The sequence below is a fragment of the Mobula birostris genome, chromosome 3 (genome assembly GCF_030028105.1).
Source record: "Mobula birostris isolate sMobBir1 chromosome 3, sMobBir1.hap1, whole genome shotgun sequence".
Taxonomy (NCBI): Eukaryota; Metazoa; Chordata; class Chondrichthyes; order Myliobatiformes; family Myliobatidae; genus Mobula; species Mobula birostris.
This window is the reverse complement of record NC_092372.1, coordinates 178,134,128-178,153,793: the sequence shown is the minus strand read 5'-3', so window position 1 is coordinate 178,153,793 and position 19,666 is coordinate 178,134,128. Positions and strand designations below refer to the sequence as shown.

General features: G+C 40.2%; 1 protein-coding gene across 3 annotated transcripts in view; it reads right to left on the bottom strand.

The window, feature by feature from the left end:
- crot (carnitine O-octanoyltransferase) overlaps positions 1 to 19,666 on the bottom strand; it is a 57,325-nt gene that overhangs the window by 9,134 nt on the left and 28,525 nt on the right. For all 3 annotated transcript variants that reach the window (XM_072253751.1, XM_072253752.1, XM_072253750.1), the window contains 6 exons: positions 13,405 to 13,530; positions 12,387 to 12,488; positions 8,802 to 8,885; positions 6,858 to 6,965; positions 3,014 to 3,144; positions 2,286 to 2,409 (listed from right to left, as the gene is read on the bottom strand). In XM_072253751.1, coding sequence (XP_072109852.1) covers positions 2,286 to 2,409; positions 3,014 to 3,144; positions 6,858 to 6,965; positions 8,802 to 8,885; positions 12,387 to 12,488; positions 13,405 to 13,530 — 675 coding nt within the window. The remainder of the gene's footprint in view (positions 1 to 2,285; positions 2,410 to 3,013; positions 3,145 to 6,857; positions 6,966 to 8,801; positions 8,886 to 12,386; positions 12,489 to 13,404; positions 13,531 to 19,666) is intronic.

Genomic DNA, 19,666 nt, shown 5'->3' with positions numbered 1-19,666 from the left:
TTGGGATGAATGGATCAATAAATAAAGAAGGGTTGAGTAGTTTGGCATATATTCATTGGAGTTTAGAAGAAACAAGAAGAGATCTTATTGAAACATAATAGATTCTAAGGGGGATTGACAGATTGAATGTTGAGAGGATGTTTTTTGGAGTGGGGACACATATTCAAGGGCCATGTTTTCAGAATAAGACCACAGACCATAAGCTATAGGAGCAGAATTGGGCCATTTAGCCCATTGAGTCTGCTTCACTATTTCATCATGGCTGATCCAACTTTCCTCAGTCCCAATCTCTTGCCTTCTCCCCATATCCCTTCGTGCCCTGGCCAATCAAGAACCTATTAATTTTTGCCTTAAGTACATATAAAAACTTGGCCTCCACAGCTGCCTGTGGCAATGAATTCCACAGATTCGCCACTCTCTAGCTAAAGAAATTCCTCCTCTTCTCCGTTCTAAAAGGACACCCCTCTATTCTGAGGCTGTGTTCTCTGGTCTTAGGCTCTGCCACCATAGGAAACATCCTCTCTGTATCCACACTATCAAGGCCTTTTATCATTCAATGGGTTTCAATGAGGAACCCCTCATTTTTCAGAATTCCAGTGAATGCAAGCCCAGAGCTATCAAATACTCTTCATATGACAAGGCTGTTTAATCCTGGAATCATTTCCATGAAACTCCTTTGAACCCTCTCCAGTTTCAGCACATCCTTTCTTAGATAAAGGGGCCAAAACTGCTCACAGTACTCCAAGTGAGGCCTCATCAGTGCTTTATAACATTATGTCCTTGCTTTTATATTCTAGTCCTCTTAAAATGAACGCCAACATCACATTTGCCTTCCTTGCCACAGACTCAACCTGCAAATTAACCTTTAGGGAATCCTGAACAAGGACTCCCAAGTCCCTTTGCATCTGTTTTTTTTTTGTATTTTCTCTCCATCTCCATTTAAAAATAGTCCACCCTTTAATTTCTTCTACCAAGGTGCATGACCATACATTCTGGACACTGTATTCCATTTGCCATTTCTTTGCCCATTCTCCTAATCTGTGTAAGTCCTTCTGTAGCCTCTCTACTTCCTCAAAACTACCTGCTCCGCTACCTAGCTTCATATCGTCTGCAAACTTTGCAACAAAGCCATCAATTCCATCATCCAAAGCATTGACATAAAATGTAAAAAGAAGCGGTCCCAACACAGACCCCTGTGGATCACCACTAGTCACTGGCAGCCGATCAGAAAAGGCTCCCTTTATTCCAGCTCTTTGAATCCTGCCAACCAGCCACTGCTTTATCCAGGATAGAATCTATACTGTAATACCATGGGCTCGTAGGTTGTCAAAGGTCTTCTGAAAATCCAAGTACACAACATCAACTGATTCTCTGTTGTCTATCCTGTTTGTTATTTATTCAAAGAGTTCCAACAGATTTGCTAGGCAACATTTTCCCTTAAAGAAACCATGCTGGCTATGGCCTATTTTATCATGTGCCTTCAAGTACCCCAAAACTACATTCCTAACAATCAACTCCAACATTCTCCTAAGCACTGAGGTCAGACTAACTGGCCTATAATTTTCTTTTAGGAGGTTACTAATACTCTATTCCAAAGAACTGTAGAGCCCAAATCATTAAACATATTTCGGGCAGAGACTTAAAGATTTCTGAACTACAACAGAGTTAATAGGCCATGAGAAAAGACCATGAAAGTGGTGTTGAGGTCAATACTGGATCAACTATGATCTTATTGAATTATAAAGTCAGCTTCGGGGACCAGTCTTATGTTATTATAATTGTCATGGAAATCCCATGTTTTTCAGCTATACACAATTTACCAGGGTGAGCGTGGTTACATAACTGCTCCTCACCCCAGGAAGAGAAGAATCATCACCAAGGTCCCCATGACATTCATATGTAAAACAAAGGAAGTGCGAGCATGAGCACAAGTGTGAGAGGGCCAGCCATGTGACTTCTCCGACAGACTGCTAAATGCCGAATGGTATGGAGTGTGTTTGGCCTGCTGTTTGTTGGATAGTGAGCAGTACACATGTGCTGTAAATTGTTGAAGTCACGAGTGCACGCCCAGTTAAATGATATGGCCCAAAAGATGGCATTGCATAAAGCAGTAAGTTCACATATGTATATGCTTAATACAATCGACTTTGCATTACAAGTCAAATACTGCAGTGACTTAACAGTTTGAATAGTTAATCTAACAATGCAAAGCACTTTTCTGAATTTGCAAGCAAAGTTTATGAACACAATACAAAGTAGATAACATGGCTAAATAGAGCACCCACAGAAACTGCTGGATCCAGCATCGCTTGGCACCATTTCACTGCCTCAACAGTACAGGGCCTCATCGTCTCAGTTCGGCCATGATAAAATCGTCTTGTTGTTGCTGTTTCATAACAGGAGCCCGGCCTGTGAAGAAATGTTATGTAAAGGTATGTTATGGTATCTAGGCATTATCTGCAGTTAAGCTGTTCTTAGTTCAATGAATATCTCTGGATAAAAAGGTTCAATTGTCTAGTAAGTCTCTGAAGCACTCACACTCCCCATTTCATTAATAAAAACTCCAGCACTTTCAGGCTAAATCATGCAAGTGAAACGGCAGGTATGTAAATATAGAAAGTTAATGTAGCATTACCCAATTTTTGAAACTTGATATTTTCAGTTATCAACATTACATTTTACATATTTGTTATCCACTCATTCCCAATTAAAAAAAAAATAACAAGAAATAAATTAGTAGAGAGTAGAAAGAGGCAAGAAACTTTAGAATACAGCCTGCTGTTATTTTAATAACAATGGTTGCTTTTTGGAACTGATGCAAAACAATCACCTTGATTATGGTTTGTATTAGTATGCAGATGCCAATGCTTCAATGAACTGAAGTGATATTTATAATTTTCTCTTGAAAAGGTATTTGAAATAGATTAAGAAGCAAGAAGATTAGAATAAAAATCGATGTGCTGGGTGAAAAGCTTCTACAAAATTGAATGATTTGAAAGATCATAATGCTTACCGTCCATGAAACCTATAGTAGGCCAACTGAAGGGCAAGCTGTACAAAAATGTCTGGATGAAGCCTTCGCTCTTTGATCAGAGATTTGCCAAAAGCAGTGAAGGCATAACTAACAACTTGGACATCTGATGCCTGTAAAATTAAATAGAAGTTGCTAAATTCATGTAAAAATAGACTTCTATCCAAGCCAAGCAACATTATCTAAACAACAGGAATACTGCAGATGCTGGAAATTCAAGCAATACACATCAAAGTTATCTAACTTCATACTGGTAAAACAAATTCATGCTTAGACAGCAAGTTTAATGTGGAGTGCATGTGTAAATTCTTCTTCCATCAGCACCACCACAATAACTCCGCAAATTTGCCTCCGCACTATTACTTAATTTAGCAGGGCATCAGAACATAATGATTTATACCTTATTCATAGGAAGAAAATACTGGTGAATTTAATATTCATTTCTGATTATCTGCTTGTTAATTTCAGGGCACAGTTAAGAATTAAGTATATCGGTGCACTTGAAATCTTGTAAAGACCAGATAAAGTAGTCAATAGCATATTTTCTTCCCTGATTTCAGTAAAAACAGATGGATCTTAATTGGCAAGTATTTTTCATGATTATCAAGACTAATGCAAGCATTGTTTTAAACTCTTAGTTTATTTATTTGTATTAAAACTCCCCTGCATGCCATCACGGGATTCAAAACACATGTCTGGAACAATAATCCAGCATTGTAATACTTCCTGAGCAATCACACCAAGAAACAACCACAAGCCCAAGCTGCATTTTTCTCAATTCAGGAGAATTGTTGCAAGGAACAGGGCGAACCTAAATACAGGACACTGGCATGAACATTGAGTTAGGATGCAGACGAGGGTGTGAGAGTGGCTGGAGCTGAATGGCAAACAGGAGGGTGAACAGGGAAGCAGGAGGCAGGCAGAACTTATCTTGACACAGGGCATTGCTGGTGCTGAACGGCAACCAGGAGAAAGGCAGCAGGCAACCCTTATCTTGACACGCAGTGTAGAAAGGCAAGGGGTAGACAATACTTATCTTGTCCCGGATGGACAGGGTTACACAGGTAATCCTCGGTACTGAAGTAAAACTTAGAATCCTTATCTTGACACAGAGAGACAGGGTTACCCAGGTAAACCTCAGTACTGAAGTAAAACTTAGAATACACAATCTTAAGTGGCTGGGAACGTTAATTACCACACTGGCTAAACAATGATCTGGCAACGAGTGGATGCAAAGCTGGGGTTTTTATGCTGCAGGTCTTGATGAGAACCAGGTGTGCCACCATCAAAGGAAATTAGGAGAAAATTGGGAATTAACAGTCGGGACCTTGACAAGAATAGTGCTTGAGATATCTCTCAACCTTAGGCGTTTAATAAAGCACAAAACATCACTCTCAGGCGAGATGGGGCTCACCTAGCTCACAGTAATGCTCAATGTAATTCATAGCAATGTAGAATTTGGTGAAGACTTCCCAAATATATTTCACAAAGTCAGCACACATCCCAGAATGAATGGATAAAATCAAGTGTATTTTCAATCATTGCGATTATTTGTTAATTCAAAATACAACCTAACAGCCAGAAATAAATATTCCAATGTGAAAACATCAGCTTCCATTAAATTCTGTCAGTAATGAAATTCTACAACTGCAAGTTAAGCATTTTACTCAGCTGCAAATTTAATAGCTCTCCTGTCACTAAACTGTTAAAATATTTTATTAAATAATGGGCTAAGAGTGTAGCATCTATGTTCTGTAATTTAAAGTTAACCTAGCACATCTTCCACCTATTAATGGAATGTTCTATATTTTACAAAAATTACCAGTTTTCTCCAAGCAAGGTCAATTGAAGAAAATAGCTGTAGCACCAAATAACTCCCATTATACCAAGAAAATTTTCTTCCTCAGGTGAACAATAATGACAATCTTCAATATAGTGCAAAAAATCTAGATTTCCTTCATAAAAGGATTTTCAGAAAAATTTGACACAGCCAAAGATTTTGGCCTAAATTTTACACAAAGAACAAATTATCAGTATTTGGTGACTGAATAATGAAACATAGAAACATCAGAATGTTAAAGCAAATTTTCATTAGTTTCAAAGATGCCATCAATGACTCTGTGCATTTCCAAAGTCTTTATCATTTCATACCCTTCTTCTGTGTGGTCAATTGATGAACATTTAATATCTTTACAAACTACAGTAAAATATAAGAAAAATATTTTGGCTTGTTCTATAATGAACAAATGAATTTTTTTTATTATGAATCATAATTAGTGCTCATCAAATTCTTCATCACTAGAGAATAGTACATATATGGATTGTTATTTCCTCGTAAATTTTCAAGTATGGTGTATTTTAAATATATTTTATTTCTACAATTTTATTTATGAGCTTTCACTATTTACCAAAATACTTTTATTTTGCATTCAGTAAGAATCTTGGAATATTAGTTAATTATACTGGTACTTTTTCCTTCTCAATTTGCTACGCGAGTGAATTCTTCAATGCAACTGGCAGTTCTGGCAATGTCAAAAAAAAATCACAAAAGTGCCTAAGTCCTTTGAACCTGTTTAAAATAACCTCAGAAATGCATAAGTCCATGTGCAGAAATTTGCGGATAGTATTCTTTGAGGTCAGTGGCATCATTTGCCAGGTGACTTAAAAGCAAAGCGAGAGGTCAGAAAATGATGAATATTAAGAGAAAGACTTCCAGAGTTTAAGGTTGCAAGTACAGCTGAAAATCATGGAACATTGAAAATGGAACTCTGCAAAGACCGTAATTTAAGGACTGCAGAGATGCTGGTAGAGAATAAGGCCGTAGATCATAAGACCATAAGTCATAGGAGCAGAATCAGGCCATTCAGCCCATCTAGTCTACTCCACCACTCCATCATGGCCAATCCACTGTCCCTCTCAACCCCATTTCCCTGTAATATTTGATGCTGTGCCTAATCAAGAATCTATCAACTTCCGCATTAAATACAGACAATGATGGCCTCCGCTGCCGTCTGGCAATGAATTCCAGATTCACCACCCCGTTAGCTAAAGAAATTCCTTATCTCTTTTCTAAAAGGACACCCTCATATTCTGAGGCTGTGCCCTCTGGTCCTAGATTCCCCCACTATAGGAAATATCCTCACCACATCCACTCTATCTAGGACTGTCAATATTCTATAGGTTTCAATGAGACCCTCTAAACTCTTCCAAGCTTCAGCAACTACAGGCCCAGAGCCATCAAACTCTCCTCAGGGGTTATCCCTTTCATTCCCGGAATCATTTTCGTGGAACTTCTCTGGACATTCTCCAATGCCAGCATCTTTTCTTAGATAAGGGAGCAAAAGTTGCTTGCAATACTCCAAGTGCAGTCTAACCAATGCCTTATAAAGCCTCAGCATTACATCCTTGCTTTTATTCTAGTCCTCTCAAAGTGAATGCTAACATTGCATTTGTCTTCCTTATCACCAATTCAACCTCCAAGCTAACCTTTAGGGAATCTTGCACTAGGACTCCCAAGTCCCTTTGAACCTCTAATATTTGAATTTTCTTCTAGTTTAGAAAATACACAGCACCATTATTTCTACCAAAAGGAATGGTAAAATCCTAGCTTCTAGGAAGTCATAGTGACAGAGAAGTGAGAAGATAGGAAGGGATGAATTGACATTACTGCTGAATACCAATGAGGTGGTTTATTGTATTAATGTAGGCTAAACTTTTCTTCATAATGAGGATGGTTATACAAGTTATACCAGGTAACAATGCATATTGCCACTTGTATATCTTAAAAGTAGCTCTGTGCTAATTATGAATTATATCTGAATTATACCTGCTTGTAGTATTGTTGTTTAGCATGTTCTATGTCATTTAGAATCCTTTGATCCAGCACAAATACCAGCTCCTCTGGCAAAGGGAGGTCACGCACTGCAGTTGATCCCTGAGAAAAAAATTTTGTAATATCATATGTTATTTCTTAATTAGAAAGCAATTAGTTTACAAGCAGAGGTGTGAACCATAACTGGTTAACAATTGACAAATATGACACCAATCAACATTAGGTAGCATGGTAGTCTGGCTGGTAGAGGCAGCTTCACAATGCCAGAGACCCAGGTTAACTCCTGACCCCAGCGGCTGTCTGTTTGGAGTTTGCGCATTCACCCTGTGACCACGTAGGTTTCTCCCAGGCAATCTGGTTTCTTCCCACATCCCAGAAATGTGTATATTTGTCAGTGAATTGGCCACTATAAATTGCCCATTGTATGCCAGTGAACGGCAGAATCTGGGGGGAAGTTGATGGGAATATGAAGAGAAGAAAAAGTTGATATTAATGTAGGATTGGTCAGTACAGACTCACCTAACTGAAGGATCTGTTTTTGACTATCGTTGCGAGTCAGACTGACGATATATTTTCCTATGGAGAAAATATCCTTTAAAAAAAACACATTAGAAGTGATTTCCTGTGCTCTCCACCCATCGTTATCAAATATGTTGAAATATAAAATAAGTAAGTAAACCTGTTTCAAATGAACAGCTAGAACATCATTATGTGTTAAGTGTTTGTTCAATAATGCAAAGGCAATCACTGGCAATTTATTTTAAGCTAATGAACTTGACATATGCCTCAATTAGAAATTACTTCTACAAGTTCCTAAAAAAAATGTAACTTAACTTTCTAAGTTCTGACTCTAATATTTATTAGTTTATTCCTTTAGGAAGGCTGCCCAAACTTCTGATCCTAGGTCACTATCTCCCAATCACCATGGCAACTCCGAAGCTCTCAGTTGAGGCCTCCTGGTACTTCTTTATCCTAAACCTCCAACTAGAAAATCCAAAACATTGAACAGAGCAAGTCTTTTCTTACCCCGGTTCTCACCACTGGTCTGACTCCTCCTCCACCATAACTCAGCAGAAGCCTGACGAAGCCTGTGACCACTGATTCGAAGAAATAAGCTTGGACAGAAGTCCATGGCTGAACACATGCCCTGCCAGTTGTTCCTAGTTAGCTGATGACCAATAGTAAACTGGTCACTGGTATCTCACCACAATGTCAATTTAGGTTGAGTGGGATTCCCAAGGCTGCATTATTGTTAACAACAGAGTTTCTGTTTGTTTAAACTATAATAAAATATCTGATACTAACTTGACAGAAAATTGTGCCCCTGATGTAGGGAAGTAATTTCTGTCACATGAATAAAGGATCTCAAATCAGAGAAATGCTGAAAAAAATCCTCAAAGGAATAATTTGCATCTTATAAAATAGAGTTCAAGGATCAAAATGGGTAACAAGTGAGTTGAGTTGAATCATCGTAGAAGCACAATTCTACAATGATAATTGAACTTAATTTTATAACATCAACTGTATCCTGACAAAATTAAAAACAAAAATAAAATTATTTTACTTTTTAATTTAGAGATACAGCATGGTAACAGGTCTTTCTGGCTCACAGAACCTGTGTCACCCAATTACACCCATGTGACCAATTCATCTACTAATCCACAAGTCTTGGAATGTGGGAGAAAACTGGAGCATCCGGAGGAAATTCACTCTGTCGTGGGGAGAACATGCAAACTCCTTACAGACAGCAGCAGTACTGAATCTGCCTCACTGGTGCCGTAGTAGCATTACGGTAACCGCTACACTACCTTTTATCTTTGGAGGTTAAAAGTTAAGGGCACGCCCCAGACACCCCTGCAATTCACTTCAATGGAAGTATGGAGGTGAGCGTAATTAACTGTTCCTTTGCAAACATTTAACACTAAAATCTTCACATACCTTCCATTTACCTTCTACCAACTTCAAAGTTTGATCAGTGTAATAACACACAGAAACCATGACCATTGCATCATATGGAGAGTGCTGGATCAAAACAGAATCAATAAATCATATGTTAAAATTAATTGCATTAATAATGTACAACCTAAAATAATAACTAGTTATTTGTTATTTATTTGCATTATATTGTGGTTATCTGATGGATAAACAGTCCTAGATATTATGGGAAAGATGACTTGAAAAGAAATTCAATGTGACAAAATTTATAACAAATACTTTTAGTAAGAACGCATTCACAAATAGCCAATTAACTGAGGAGAGTACTGCATTATCAGAGGGCGCAAAATTTAGTTAACACACTAAACCAAGTTCGACCAGTAATTTAAAATAAGTTGGTGGGGGGTAGGAACTAGAGTGAAGGGACTCAACTTAGGACAGATGATAAAAAAGCAAAGACAGCATGCAGTCAGACCGTCAGGAAGGGCAGGCAGATGATAGGATAAAATTGCAGCAGGCAGGGTGAGTATCAGTGCATTAGGGATGCAGAATCAAAAAGTGTAGGAAGTACCATACTCAAGCTGTGATATCTCAATGCATGGAGTATTAGAAATAAGGTGGATGATCTTGTTGCACTATTACAGATTGTCAGGAATAGTGTTGTGGCCATCACTGAATCGTGGTTGAAGGATGGTTGTAGTTGGGACTGAATGTCCAAGATTACACGTTGTATCAGAGGGATGGAAAGGTAAGCAGAGGGGGTGGTATAGCTCTGCTGGTAAAAAAAAGGCATCAAACCAGTAGAAGGACGTGATGTTGGATCGGAAGATGTTGATTCCTTGTGGATTGAGTTAAGAAACTGTAAAGGTAAAAGGACCCTGATGACAGGCCTCCCAACAGTAGCTGGGATGTGGACCACAGATTACAACAGGAAATAGAAAAGGTGTGTCAAAAGAGCAATGGGAGTCATGGGAGATTTTAACATGCAGGTCAATTGAGAAAATCAGGTTGGAAATGGATCTCAAGAGAGTGAGTTTGTTGAATGCCTACGAGATGGCTTTTTGAACCAGTTTGTCACTACTACTACTACTAGGGGATCAATTATACTGGATTGGGTATTATGTAATGAACCAGAGGTGATTAGTAAAAGAACCCCTCGGAGAAGGTGATCACAATATGATTGAGTTCAGCTTGAAATTTGATATGGAGGAAAGTAAAGTCTGACGTAGCAGTATTTCAGGGGAGTACAGGAAATTACACTGGTACGAGAGGGAAGTTGGCCAAAGTAAATTATAAGGAGATGCCAGCAGGGATAACAGCAGAGCAGCAATGGCGTGGGTTTCTGGGAAAAATGAAGATGATGCAGGATAGATGTATTCCAAAAATGAAGAAATACTCAAATGACAAAATAGTACAACTGTGGCTGACAAGGGAAATCAAAGCTAATGTAAAATCAAAAGAAAGGGCACACAACAAAGCAAAAATTAGTGGGAAGAAGAGGCTTGTAAAACCCTACAGAAAGCAACTAAAAGAAACATTCGGAGGGAAAAGACGAAATATGAAAGCAAGACAACAAACAATATCAATGTGGATAGTAAAAGCTTGTTCAAGTATGTAAAAAATAAAAGAGCTGAGAGAGGTTATGGAACTGCTAGAAAATGAGGTTGGAGAAATAATAATGGGGGATAGGAGATGACAGGTGAAATAAATGAGTATTTTGCATCAGTTTTCACTGAGGAAGACACTAGCAATGTGCCATATGTTGAAGGATGTGAGGGAAGAGAAGTGAGTGCAATTACTATTTCAAAAAGCTGAAAGACCCAAGGGTACATAAGTCACCCAGACTAGAAGATCTGCACCCTAGGGTTCTGAAAGAGGTAGCGGTAGAGACTGTGGTGGCATTAGTAATGATCTTTCAAAAATCATTGGACTCTGGCATGGTGCCAGAGGACTGGAAAATGGCAAATATCACTCCATTCTTTAAGAAAGTAGGAAGACAGGAGAAAGGAAATTATAGACTAGTTAGCCTGACCTCAGTGGTCGGGAAGATGTTGGAGTCAGTTGTTAAGGATGAGGTTATGGAGTACAGGACAAAGTCAGCATGGTTTCCTTCAGGGAAAATCTTGCCTGACGAATCTGTTGGGATTCTTTGAGGAGATTACAAGTAGGATAGATAAAGATGATGCAGTGGATGTTGTATATTTGGACTTTCAGAAGGCCTTTGACAAAGTGCAACACATGAGGCTACTTACCAAGTTAAGAGCCCATGGTATTACAGGAAAATTACTGGCACGGTGAGGGCATTGGCTGATTGGTAGGAGACAATGAGTGTGAATAAAAGGATCCTTTTCTGGTTGGCTGCCAGTGACTAGTGGCATGCCATTGGGATCGGTGTTAGAACCACTTCTTTTTATGCTGTATATCAATGATTTAGATGATGGGGCAGATGGTTTTGTTGCCAAGCTTGCTGACAATACGAAGATTGGTGGAGGGGCAGCTAGTGTTGAGGAAACAAGTAGGCTGCAGAAAGACTTAAACAGATTAGGAGAATGGGCAAGAGAGTGGCAAATGAAGTACAATGTTAGAAAATGCATGGTCACGTACTTTGGTAGTAGAAATAAATGTGTAGATTATTTTCTAAACAGGGAAAAAATCCAAAAATCTAACATGCAAAGCAACTTGGGAGGCCTTGTGCAGAACACCCTGAAGGTTAACTTGCAGGTAAGGGTCGGTGGTGAGCAAGGCAAATGCAATGTTAACATTCATTTCAAGAAGCCTAGAGTACAAGAGCAGGGATGTGATGCTGAGGCTTGATAAGGCACTGGCGAGGCCTCATCTTGAGTATTGTGAACAGTTTTGGGCTCCTCATCAAAGAAAAGATGTGCTGGCATTGGAGAGGGTTCAGAGGAGATTTACGAGGATGATTCTGGGAATGAAAGGGTTATCATATGAGGAACGTTTGATGGCTCTGGGTCTGTACTCTCTGGAAGTTTGGAAGGATGGTGGGCATGGATCTCATTGAAACCTTTTGAATGTTGCAAGGCATAGATAGAATAGATGTGGAAAGGATGTTTCCAATAAATGGGGAGTCTAGGACAAGAGGGCACAGCCTCAGAATAGAGGAGTGTCCATTTAGCACAGAGATGCAGAGAAATTTCTTTAGCCAGAGGGTGGTGAATTTGTGGAATTTATTACCACAGGCAGCTGTGGAGGCCAGGTTGCTGGGTGTATTTAAGGCAGAACTGAATGAGTTCTTGATTGGACATGGCACCAAAGGTTACAGGAGAAGGCCGGGGAGTGGGGCTGAGGGGAAACAAGGATTAGCCTTGATTGAATGGCAGAGCAGACTCAATGGGCCAATGGCCTAATTCTGTTCCTATGTCTTATGGTTTTATGGTCTTATAGTACCTAAACATTGAAAGAGTGGAAGTGATCTCCTTCCAGTCCTGTTCAAAATTATGCTCTGAGACAATTCACCAACTTATCATTCAGTTCATGCATTAAGAGATTATCCTCTGTGCAGACAGTCCACTATTTTTGGCCATGTAAAATTCTCTGGAAAGATACCCTTTTCTTCCACTCACTTACATCACAGTTTGAACCAAATGTTCCGTTAGAGTAACTAAGACAATTGTAGGACTTGTCACCCCATCGTATAGTTAGATTTCCAGTTAGGACTGATAGACATATCTGAAAGAGGTAAAGAATCAAACTGTATTAAAGACTGCTTGGTTATGATTACGTATAATTTTCAAATATCACCTACCAAGTCAGAAAGACAGAGTAATCAGGAGGCCACAGACGGATTAGCCAGAATAAGCCATCGGTTCTAACATTCCAACTCACTCCCACTCTGTGACCTCTAATACTGTTACAACAAGGCCCAGCACAAGCTTGTGGAACGATGTCTTCTGGACCCGATACTGAATTTTGCAACATCGGGTCACATACTCTTTCTTCCTGCTTGTATCAGGTCATTTCTATAATTTATCCTTCTGTTATTGTGGGTCTTTCTCCATTAGAGTCTCCTTAAATGGCGTTTGGAGGTTTGGAATCAGCCAAGCAAACAACCTGGCTTGCCCAACAGACCCCACTGACTCAATTACCAGTATTTAAAACATATTTAAAGAGGTACTTGGATAGGAAAGGATCAGAGGAAAATGGGCCAAATATGGGCAAATGGGAAAAGGTGAAGTAAACATGTTGGTTGGCACAGAGAAAGTGGGCCAAGGAGCCTGTTTCTGTGCTGTATGACTCTACAGCTTGGTGTGCTGGGCATAACCCACAGCTTGCTATAATGCACAACTTACATAACATAGGTAAGGAAGCAATTGGGCTGCTATATTAACTCATTTGCTGTCACATTATCCCTTTATCTTATTCATCCTTTACTCAGCCTTTATTGCTACCTCAAACAAATTTTCTCTCTTTCTCACTTCTCACAGAAGGTCTCAAATCTCTCATAGAAATAATTTCCCACTTTTGCTGTCTGAACTGCTAAGTGATTCCAGAATTTTCTGCAGTTTTTTTCATCTTATATTTGAAGCTTTAATCAACAAATTTCCAAAACAAACATTGCTATTTATCAATAATTAATATTTCTCACTTCAGAGTAATTGTTGGCTGTTGCATGGGGACTAGCATCATCCAACGAGAGTATAAACAAGGAGCTCTGAATTTGTTCCAGGATAGTCCCATTATTGGGATCCAAGCTAATTAGATGTTCCCGTGTCTGTAAGAAAATGTTAAAACAAAAACCATCAGATTCAGAAATTTTTATGTTTGCAACATCCTTCCATCTCAGAAAGTAAGCATTCATTTCTATGTTGTATTGGTATTGTCTGCTTGTTATTTTGACTAATGTACACTCAGGTACATACATTGCAAACCAATTACTTTAAAGACATAAGCAACAAACAATATGCTGGAAGAACTTGGAAAGGTCATGCAGCATCTGTGGGAGGAAAGGAATTGTTGGCATTTTGGGTCAAAACCCTGCAGGGGAAAAGAAAATTTCTTTCTTCCCACAGACGCTGAGTTCCTCTAGCAAATTGTTGCTTAATATTCCAGCATCTGCCGTCTCTGTGCCTCCACTTTAAAAACTTACTCTGTTTATACGTAATTTTTGTTGATTGAATTATTGTGTTCATTTAAAACATAATGATTGGAGTGAAAAAATGTTTCTGTTCTATTAAAAAAAATGAGGAATCAATCTGAAGGCAGCCACACTGGAGCATCAACAAAACTAGTTCATGGAATGTAATTTCTGTGGCCCAAATTACAATGCAACCCTGGGGACCAGACACAGGATTTTATTAATGTTTCAACCCTGGGTATGCTGCTCCAATGAACTTTACAAATTCTTAAATAAATAAGAAAATCACTTCCAAGGATGTGGTCTGGCTGCAACATAGATATTTGATCAGATACAGTGGTAAATGTGGAGTGGTTTATGGTCAACCTTCCCACAGTGCCCATTACATGCTGGCAGGTAAAGCCATAATCTTGATCATAGTAAATAAAGCTCAGTCACCAGCAAAGACCTAGGCTATTGAATCCAAAAAATATATGGAAGGAAGAATCAAGCAGTTAACACAATATGTAGATAAGTCTACAAGAGGAGAGGCTGTACTTGATCTGGTATCAGGAAATGAACCTGGTCAGGTGTCAGGTCTCTCAGTAGGACAGCATTTTGAAGATAGTGATTACAACTCTATCTCCTTTACTATAGCATTGGAGAGGGATAGGAACACACAAGTTCAGGAAACATTTAATTGGTGTAAGGGGAACTATGAGGCTATCAGACAGGAACTTGGAAGCATAAATTGGAAACAGATGTTCTCAGAGAAACGTACCGAAGAAATGTGGCAAATGTTCAGGGGATATTTGCAAGGGGTTCTGAGTAGGTACGTTCCAATGAGACACGGAAAGGATGGTAGGGTACAAGATCCGTGGTGCACAAAGGCTGTTGTAAATCTAGTCAAGAAGAAAAGAAGAGCTTACGAAAGGTTCAAAAAACTAGGTAATGATATGAATCTAGAAGATTATAAGGCTAGCAGGAAGGAGTTTAAGAATGAAATTAGGAGAGCCAGAAGGAGCCATGAGAAGGCCTTGGCAGACAGGATTAAGGAAAACCCCAAGGCATTCTACAAGTATGTAAAGAGCAAGAAGATAAGATGTGAGAGTATAGGACCAATCAAGTGTGACAATGGAAAAGTGTGTATGGAACCGGAGGAGATAGCAGAGGTAGTCAATGAATACTTTGCTTCAGTATTCACTACGGAAAAGGATCTTCGCGATTGTAGGGATGACTTGCAGTGGACTGAAAAGCTTAAGAATGTAGATATTAAGAAAGAGGATGTGCTGGAGATTTTGGAAAGCATCAAGTTGGATAAGTCAATGGAACCCGACGGGATGTAACCCAGGCTACTGTGGGAAGCGAATGAGATTGCCGAGCTTCTGGCAATCATCTTTGCATCATCAATGAGGACAGGAGAGGTTCTGGAGGATTGAAGGGTTGCGGATGTTGTTCCCTTATTCAAGAAAGAGAGTAGGGATAGCCCAGGAAATTATAGGCCAGTGAGTCTTACTTCAGTGGTTGGTGTTGATGGAGAAGATCCTGAAAGGCAGGATTTATGAACATTTGGAGAGGCATAATATGATTAGGAATAGTCAGCCTGGCTTTGTGAAAGGCAGGTCGTGCCTTATGAGTCTGATTGAATTTTTTGAGGATGTGACTAAGCACATTGATGAAGGTAGAGCCGCAGATGTAGTGTATATGGATTTTAGCAAGGCATTTGATAAGGTACCCCATGCAAGGCTTATTGAGAAACTAAGGAGGTATGGGATCCAAGGGGATGTTGCTTTGTGGATCCTGAACTGGCTTGACCACAGAAGGCAAAGAGCGGTTGCAGACGGGTCATATTCAGAATGGAGGCTGGTGACCAGTGGTGTGCCTCAGGGATCTGTTCCGGGACCCCTACTCTTCATGATTTTTATAAATGACCTGGATGAGGAAGTGGAGGATGGATTAGTAAATTTGCTGATGACACAAAGGTTGGGGGTGTTGTGGATAGTGTGGAGGACTATCAGAGGTTACAATGGGACATTGATAGGATGCAAAACTGGGCTGAGAAGTGGCAGCTGAAGTTCAACCCAGATAAGTGTGAGGTGGTTCATTTTGGTTGGTCAAATATGATGGCAGAATATAGTATTAGTGGTAAGACTCTTGGCAGTGTGGAGGATCAGAGGGATCTTGGGGTCTAAGTCCATAGGACACTCAAAGCTGCTACGCAGGTTGACTCTGTGGTTAAGAAGGCATACGGTGCGTTGGCCTTCATCAGTGTGGGATTGAGTTTAGGAGCTGAGAGGTATTGTTGCAGCTATATAGGACCCTGGTCAGACCCCACTTGGAGTACTGTGCTCAGTTCTGGTCGCCTCACTATAGGAAGGATGTGGAAACTATAGAAAGGGTGCAGAGGAGATTTACAAGGATGTTGCCTGGATTGGGGAGCATGCCTTATGAGAATAGGTTGAGTGAACTCGGTCTTTCCTCCTTGGAGCGACGGAGGATGAGAGGTGACTTGATAGAGGTGTACAAGATAATGAGAGGCATTGATCGTGTGGATAGTCAGAGGCTTTTCCCCAGGGCTGAAATGGCTAGCACAAGAGGGCATAGTTTTAAGGAGCTTGGAAGTAGGCACAGAGAAGACGTCAGGGGTAAGTTTTTTTTACGCAGAGAGTGGTGAGTGTGTGGAATGGGCTGCCGGCGGCAGTGGTGGAGGCGGAAGTGACAAGGTTTTTTAAGAGACTCTTGGGTGGGTACATGAAGCTTAGAAAAATAGAGGGCTATGGGTAAAGCCTAGGCAGTTCTAAGGTAAGGACATGTTTGGCACAGCTTTGTGGGCCGAAGGGCCTATATTGTGCTGTATGTTTTCTATGTTTCTAGTTCACAGAAAACAAGGAGCAACTAAAGGTCTCCTAAATTTGTCACGAAATAGTCATAGTCATACTTTATTGATCCTGAGGGAAATTGGGTTTCGTTACAGTTGCACCAAACAAGAATAGAGTATAAAATAACATCACATAGAGATAGCAAAACTATTGATTTCACAAAACTGAAGGTAAAGTACATTTATAAAAATCAGATTTATTTAAGTTACGTTTGGCCATGAAGGTACTTAAAACAGGCACCAACTACCAATTAAATTACCAGTTCAAATTTGCTGCACTGATGTCAGACAGCAGTGGAACTGAACCTGGGTCCTTGGCACTGAAAACTGCATTACACTAGCTGCTGTGCTACTGTGCTGCCCATTTAAGCAGCACCTGAGAAGCAACATTTTTATACAGTGGGAGCTGAGTTTATGCAATAAGCTGCAAGAAGTGGCAGAGGCAGGTACAATAATATCAATTCAGAAGCACTTGGATAGGTACATGGAGGGGCTGGGCTTGGAGAGATATGGGCTAAACGCAGGAAATTGGGACAAGCTGTGTGGGCAACAAGAGCTTGTTGGGCCAAAGGGTCTGTACCCATGCTGTATCGTTCAATGACTCTACGTAAAGGAAATAAAAATACAATTAATTTTGCCTGTGATTTCAAAGTTCGAAGTCAACTGATTATCAAAGTATGTATGTCACCATATACCACCCTGGGATTCATTTTCTTGCAGGCATTTCGGAGGGAAAAAATGAAGTACAATAGAATTTGATTCTATCACTTAAAACTATTTGTTAATACTTGCGCTTCCTTTTCAAACAGTGAAAATTCAAAGTAAAGACCAGTAACTGCAAAGAACCAAAACTTTCAGTACAAATGCAGAAAAGTGATAAAACACAGATGAGTCTGATGCAAATTTCATTATTTACCTTAAGAGCTGATTCATCTTTGTGATTAAATTATGTACTTTATAGGAAATGGAGGATACAAAGTGAAAGTATATTTACAGGATGGCTACAGTAACACTGTACTAACAACCTAGAGCCAACTTGTGAGCTACCATTGGAGAAACGAGTAGCATAGCTGTCCTTTTTTGTGCGTTCAAGACCCACCTAGAACTCCACTGTTTTTCAGGGAGCAGAAATGGCCATCGATCCTTGACTCAGTTTCTGAATTTGGCCAACCCAAAACCGAGAAATTAAAGCAGCTTTACCAGGCTCACCCAAAATATAAACTAAAACTAAAAAGTGAAATTAAGATGGTGAACCCTTGCAAGGTGGAAGGTCCTGACGGAGTACCAGGTAAGGCTCTGAAAACTTGTGCCAACCAACTGGCGGGAGTATTCAAGGACATTTTCAACCCCTCACTGCTACAGGCGGAAGTTCCCACTTGCTTCAAAAAGGCAACAATTACACCATTGCCAAAGAAGAATAATGTGGGCTGCCTTAACGACTATCACCCGGTAGCACTCACATAGACAGTGATGAAATGCTTTGAGAAGTTGGTCATGACTAGATTGAACTCCTGCCTCAGGAAGGACCTGGACCCACTGCAGTTTGCCCATCGCCACAATTGGTCTATGACAGTCGCAATCTCAACGGCTCTTCACGTGGCCTTAGACAACCTGGACAATACAATACAGGATGCTGTTCATTGACTATAGCTCAGCATTTAACACCATCATTCCCACAATCCTGATTGATAAGTTACAGAACCTGGGCCTCTGTAGGTTATTTTTTGGGTCTGGGAATGCTCAAAAACTTTTCCCATATAAATTAATGGTAATTGCTTCTTTGCTTCACACCATTTCGGCACGAAATGTTTCATAGGAACACTCTACCTTAGCTGGGGAAATACGGGACGAGGGCGGTCCCGTATGGGACAAACCAATTTAGCCCAATATACGGGATGTCCCGGCAAATATGGGACAATTGGCAACCCTATGTTCAAGTTCAACAGTGCGTGACAGGGAATGAGGAAAGGTGCAGCTGACTCGTATCGTTTCCTCGCGGCCTGGTAGCACATGCTTTGTGGCCCGGTGGTTGGGGACCGCTGAGTTACATAATGGAACTGGCTGACTCTACATCCCCCTGCAGCCTCTTGTGATCCTCTGCATTGGAGCCTCCTAACTAAGCTGTCATGCAACAAGTCAGAATGCTCTTCACCGTACATCTTTTGAAATTTCCAACAGTCTCCGAGATATTGATGCTTAGGAACTTAAAACTGCTTATTCTTTCCACCGTTCACCTCTCAATGAGGATTAGTATGTGTTCGCCTGATTTCCTCTTCCTTAAGTCCACAATCGATTTCTTTGTCTTGTTGACATTGAGTGCAAGGTGTTGTTGCGACACCACTCAACCAGTCAAACCACGTTAGTCTTGTATGCCTTCCTGTCGCCATCTGAGAATTTGCCAACAACTGTGTGTCATCTGTGAACTTATACACGGTGTTTGAGCTGTATTGATGGAGTAGGGGGGAGGCTTAGAGCCCTGAATTTCAGCCTAACCTGGAGTCCTCTCAGGCAGTTGCTTCCTAAGACATTGGATATCTTGAATCTGTCAGGTCTGGAGATCATTCGTTCTTTCAAACAGTTTGAAACAATTTTACTTACTGCAGTGTCTGTGACTGTAGATCTCAGCTGTAGCAGTTTCAAAACACAGTATTTGTTGATTCTATTGGGAGCTGCACACAAGCTGTCACCCCTCTCTGGCACCATTTGTCAGGAATTTGGATTGAAAATTAAGTACTGAATGGCCTGATCCATTTACAACACTGTGCAAAAGTCCTAGGCACCCTAGATTTTTAATATGGTTTCAGATGGTATGGTCTCCACATCTCCACATGACTATCTGAGGTTACAAGTAAGGCCGCCAAAGTCTGCAGAAGAACAGTGGCAAGTTCTCCATGGTACTTGGAACAATCAACTAGC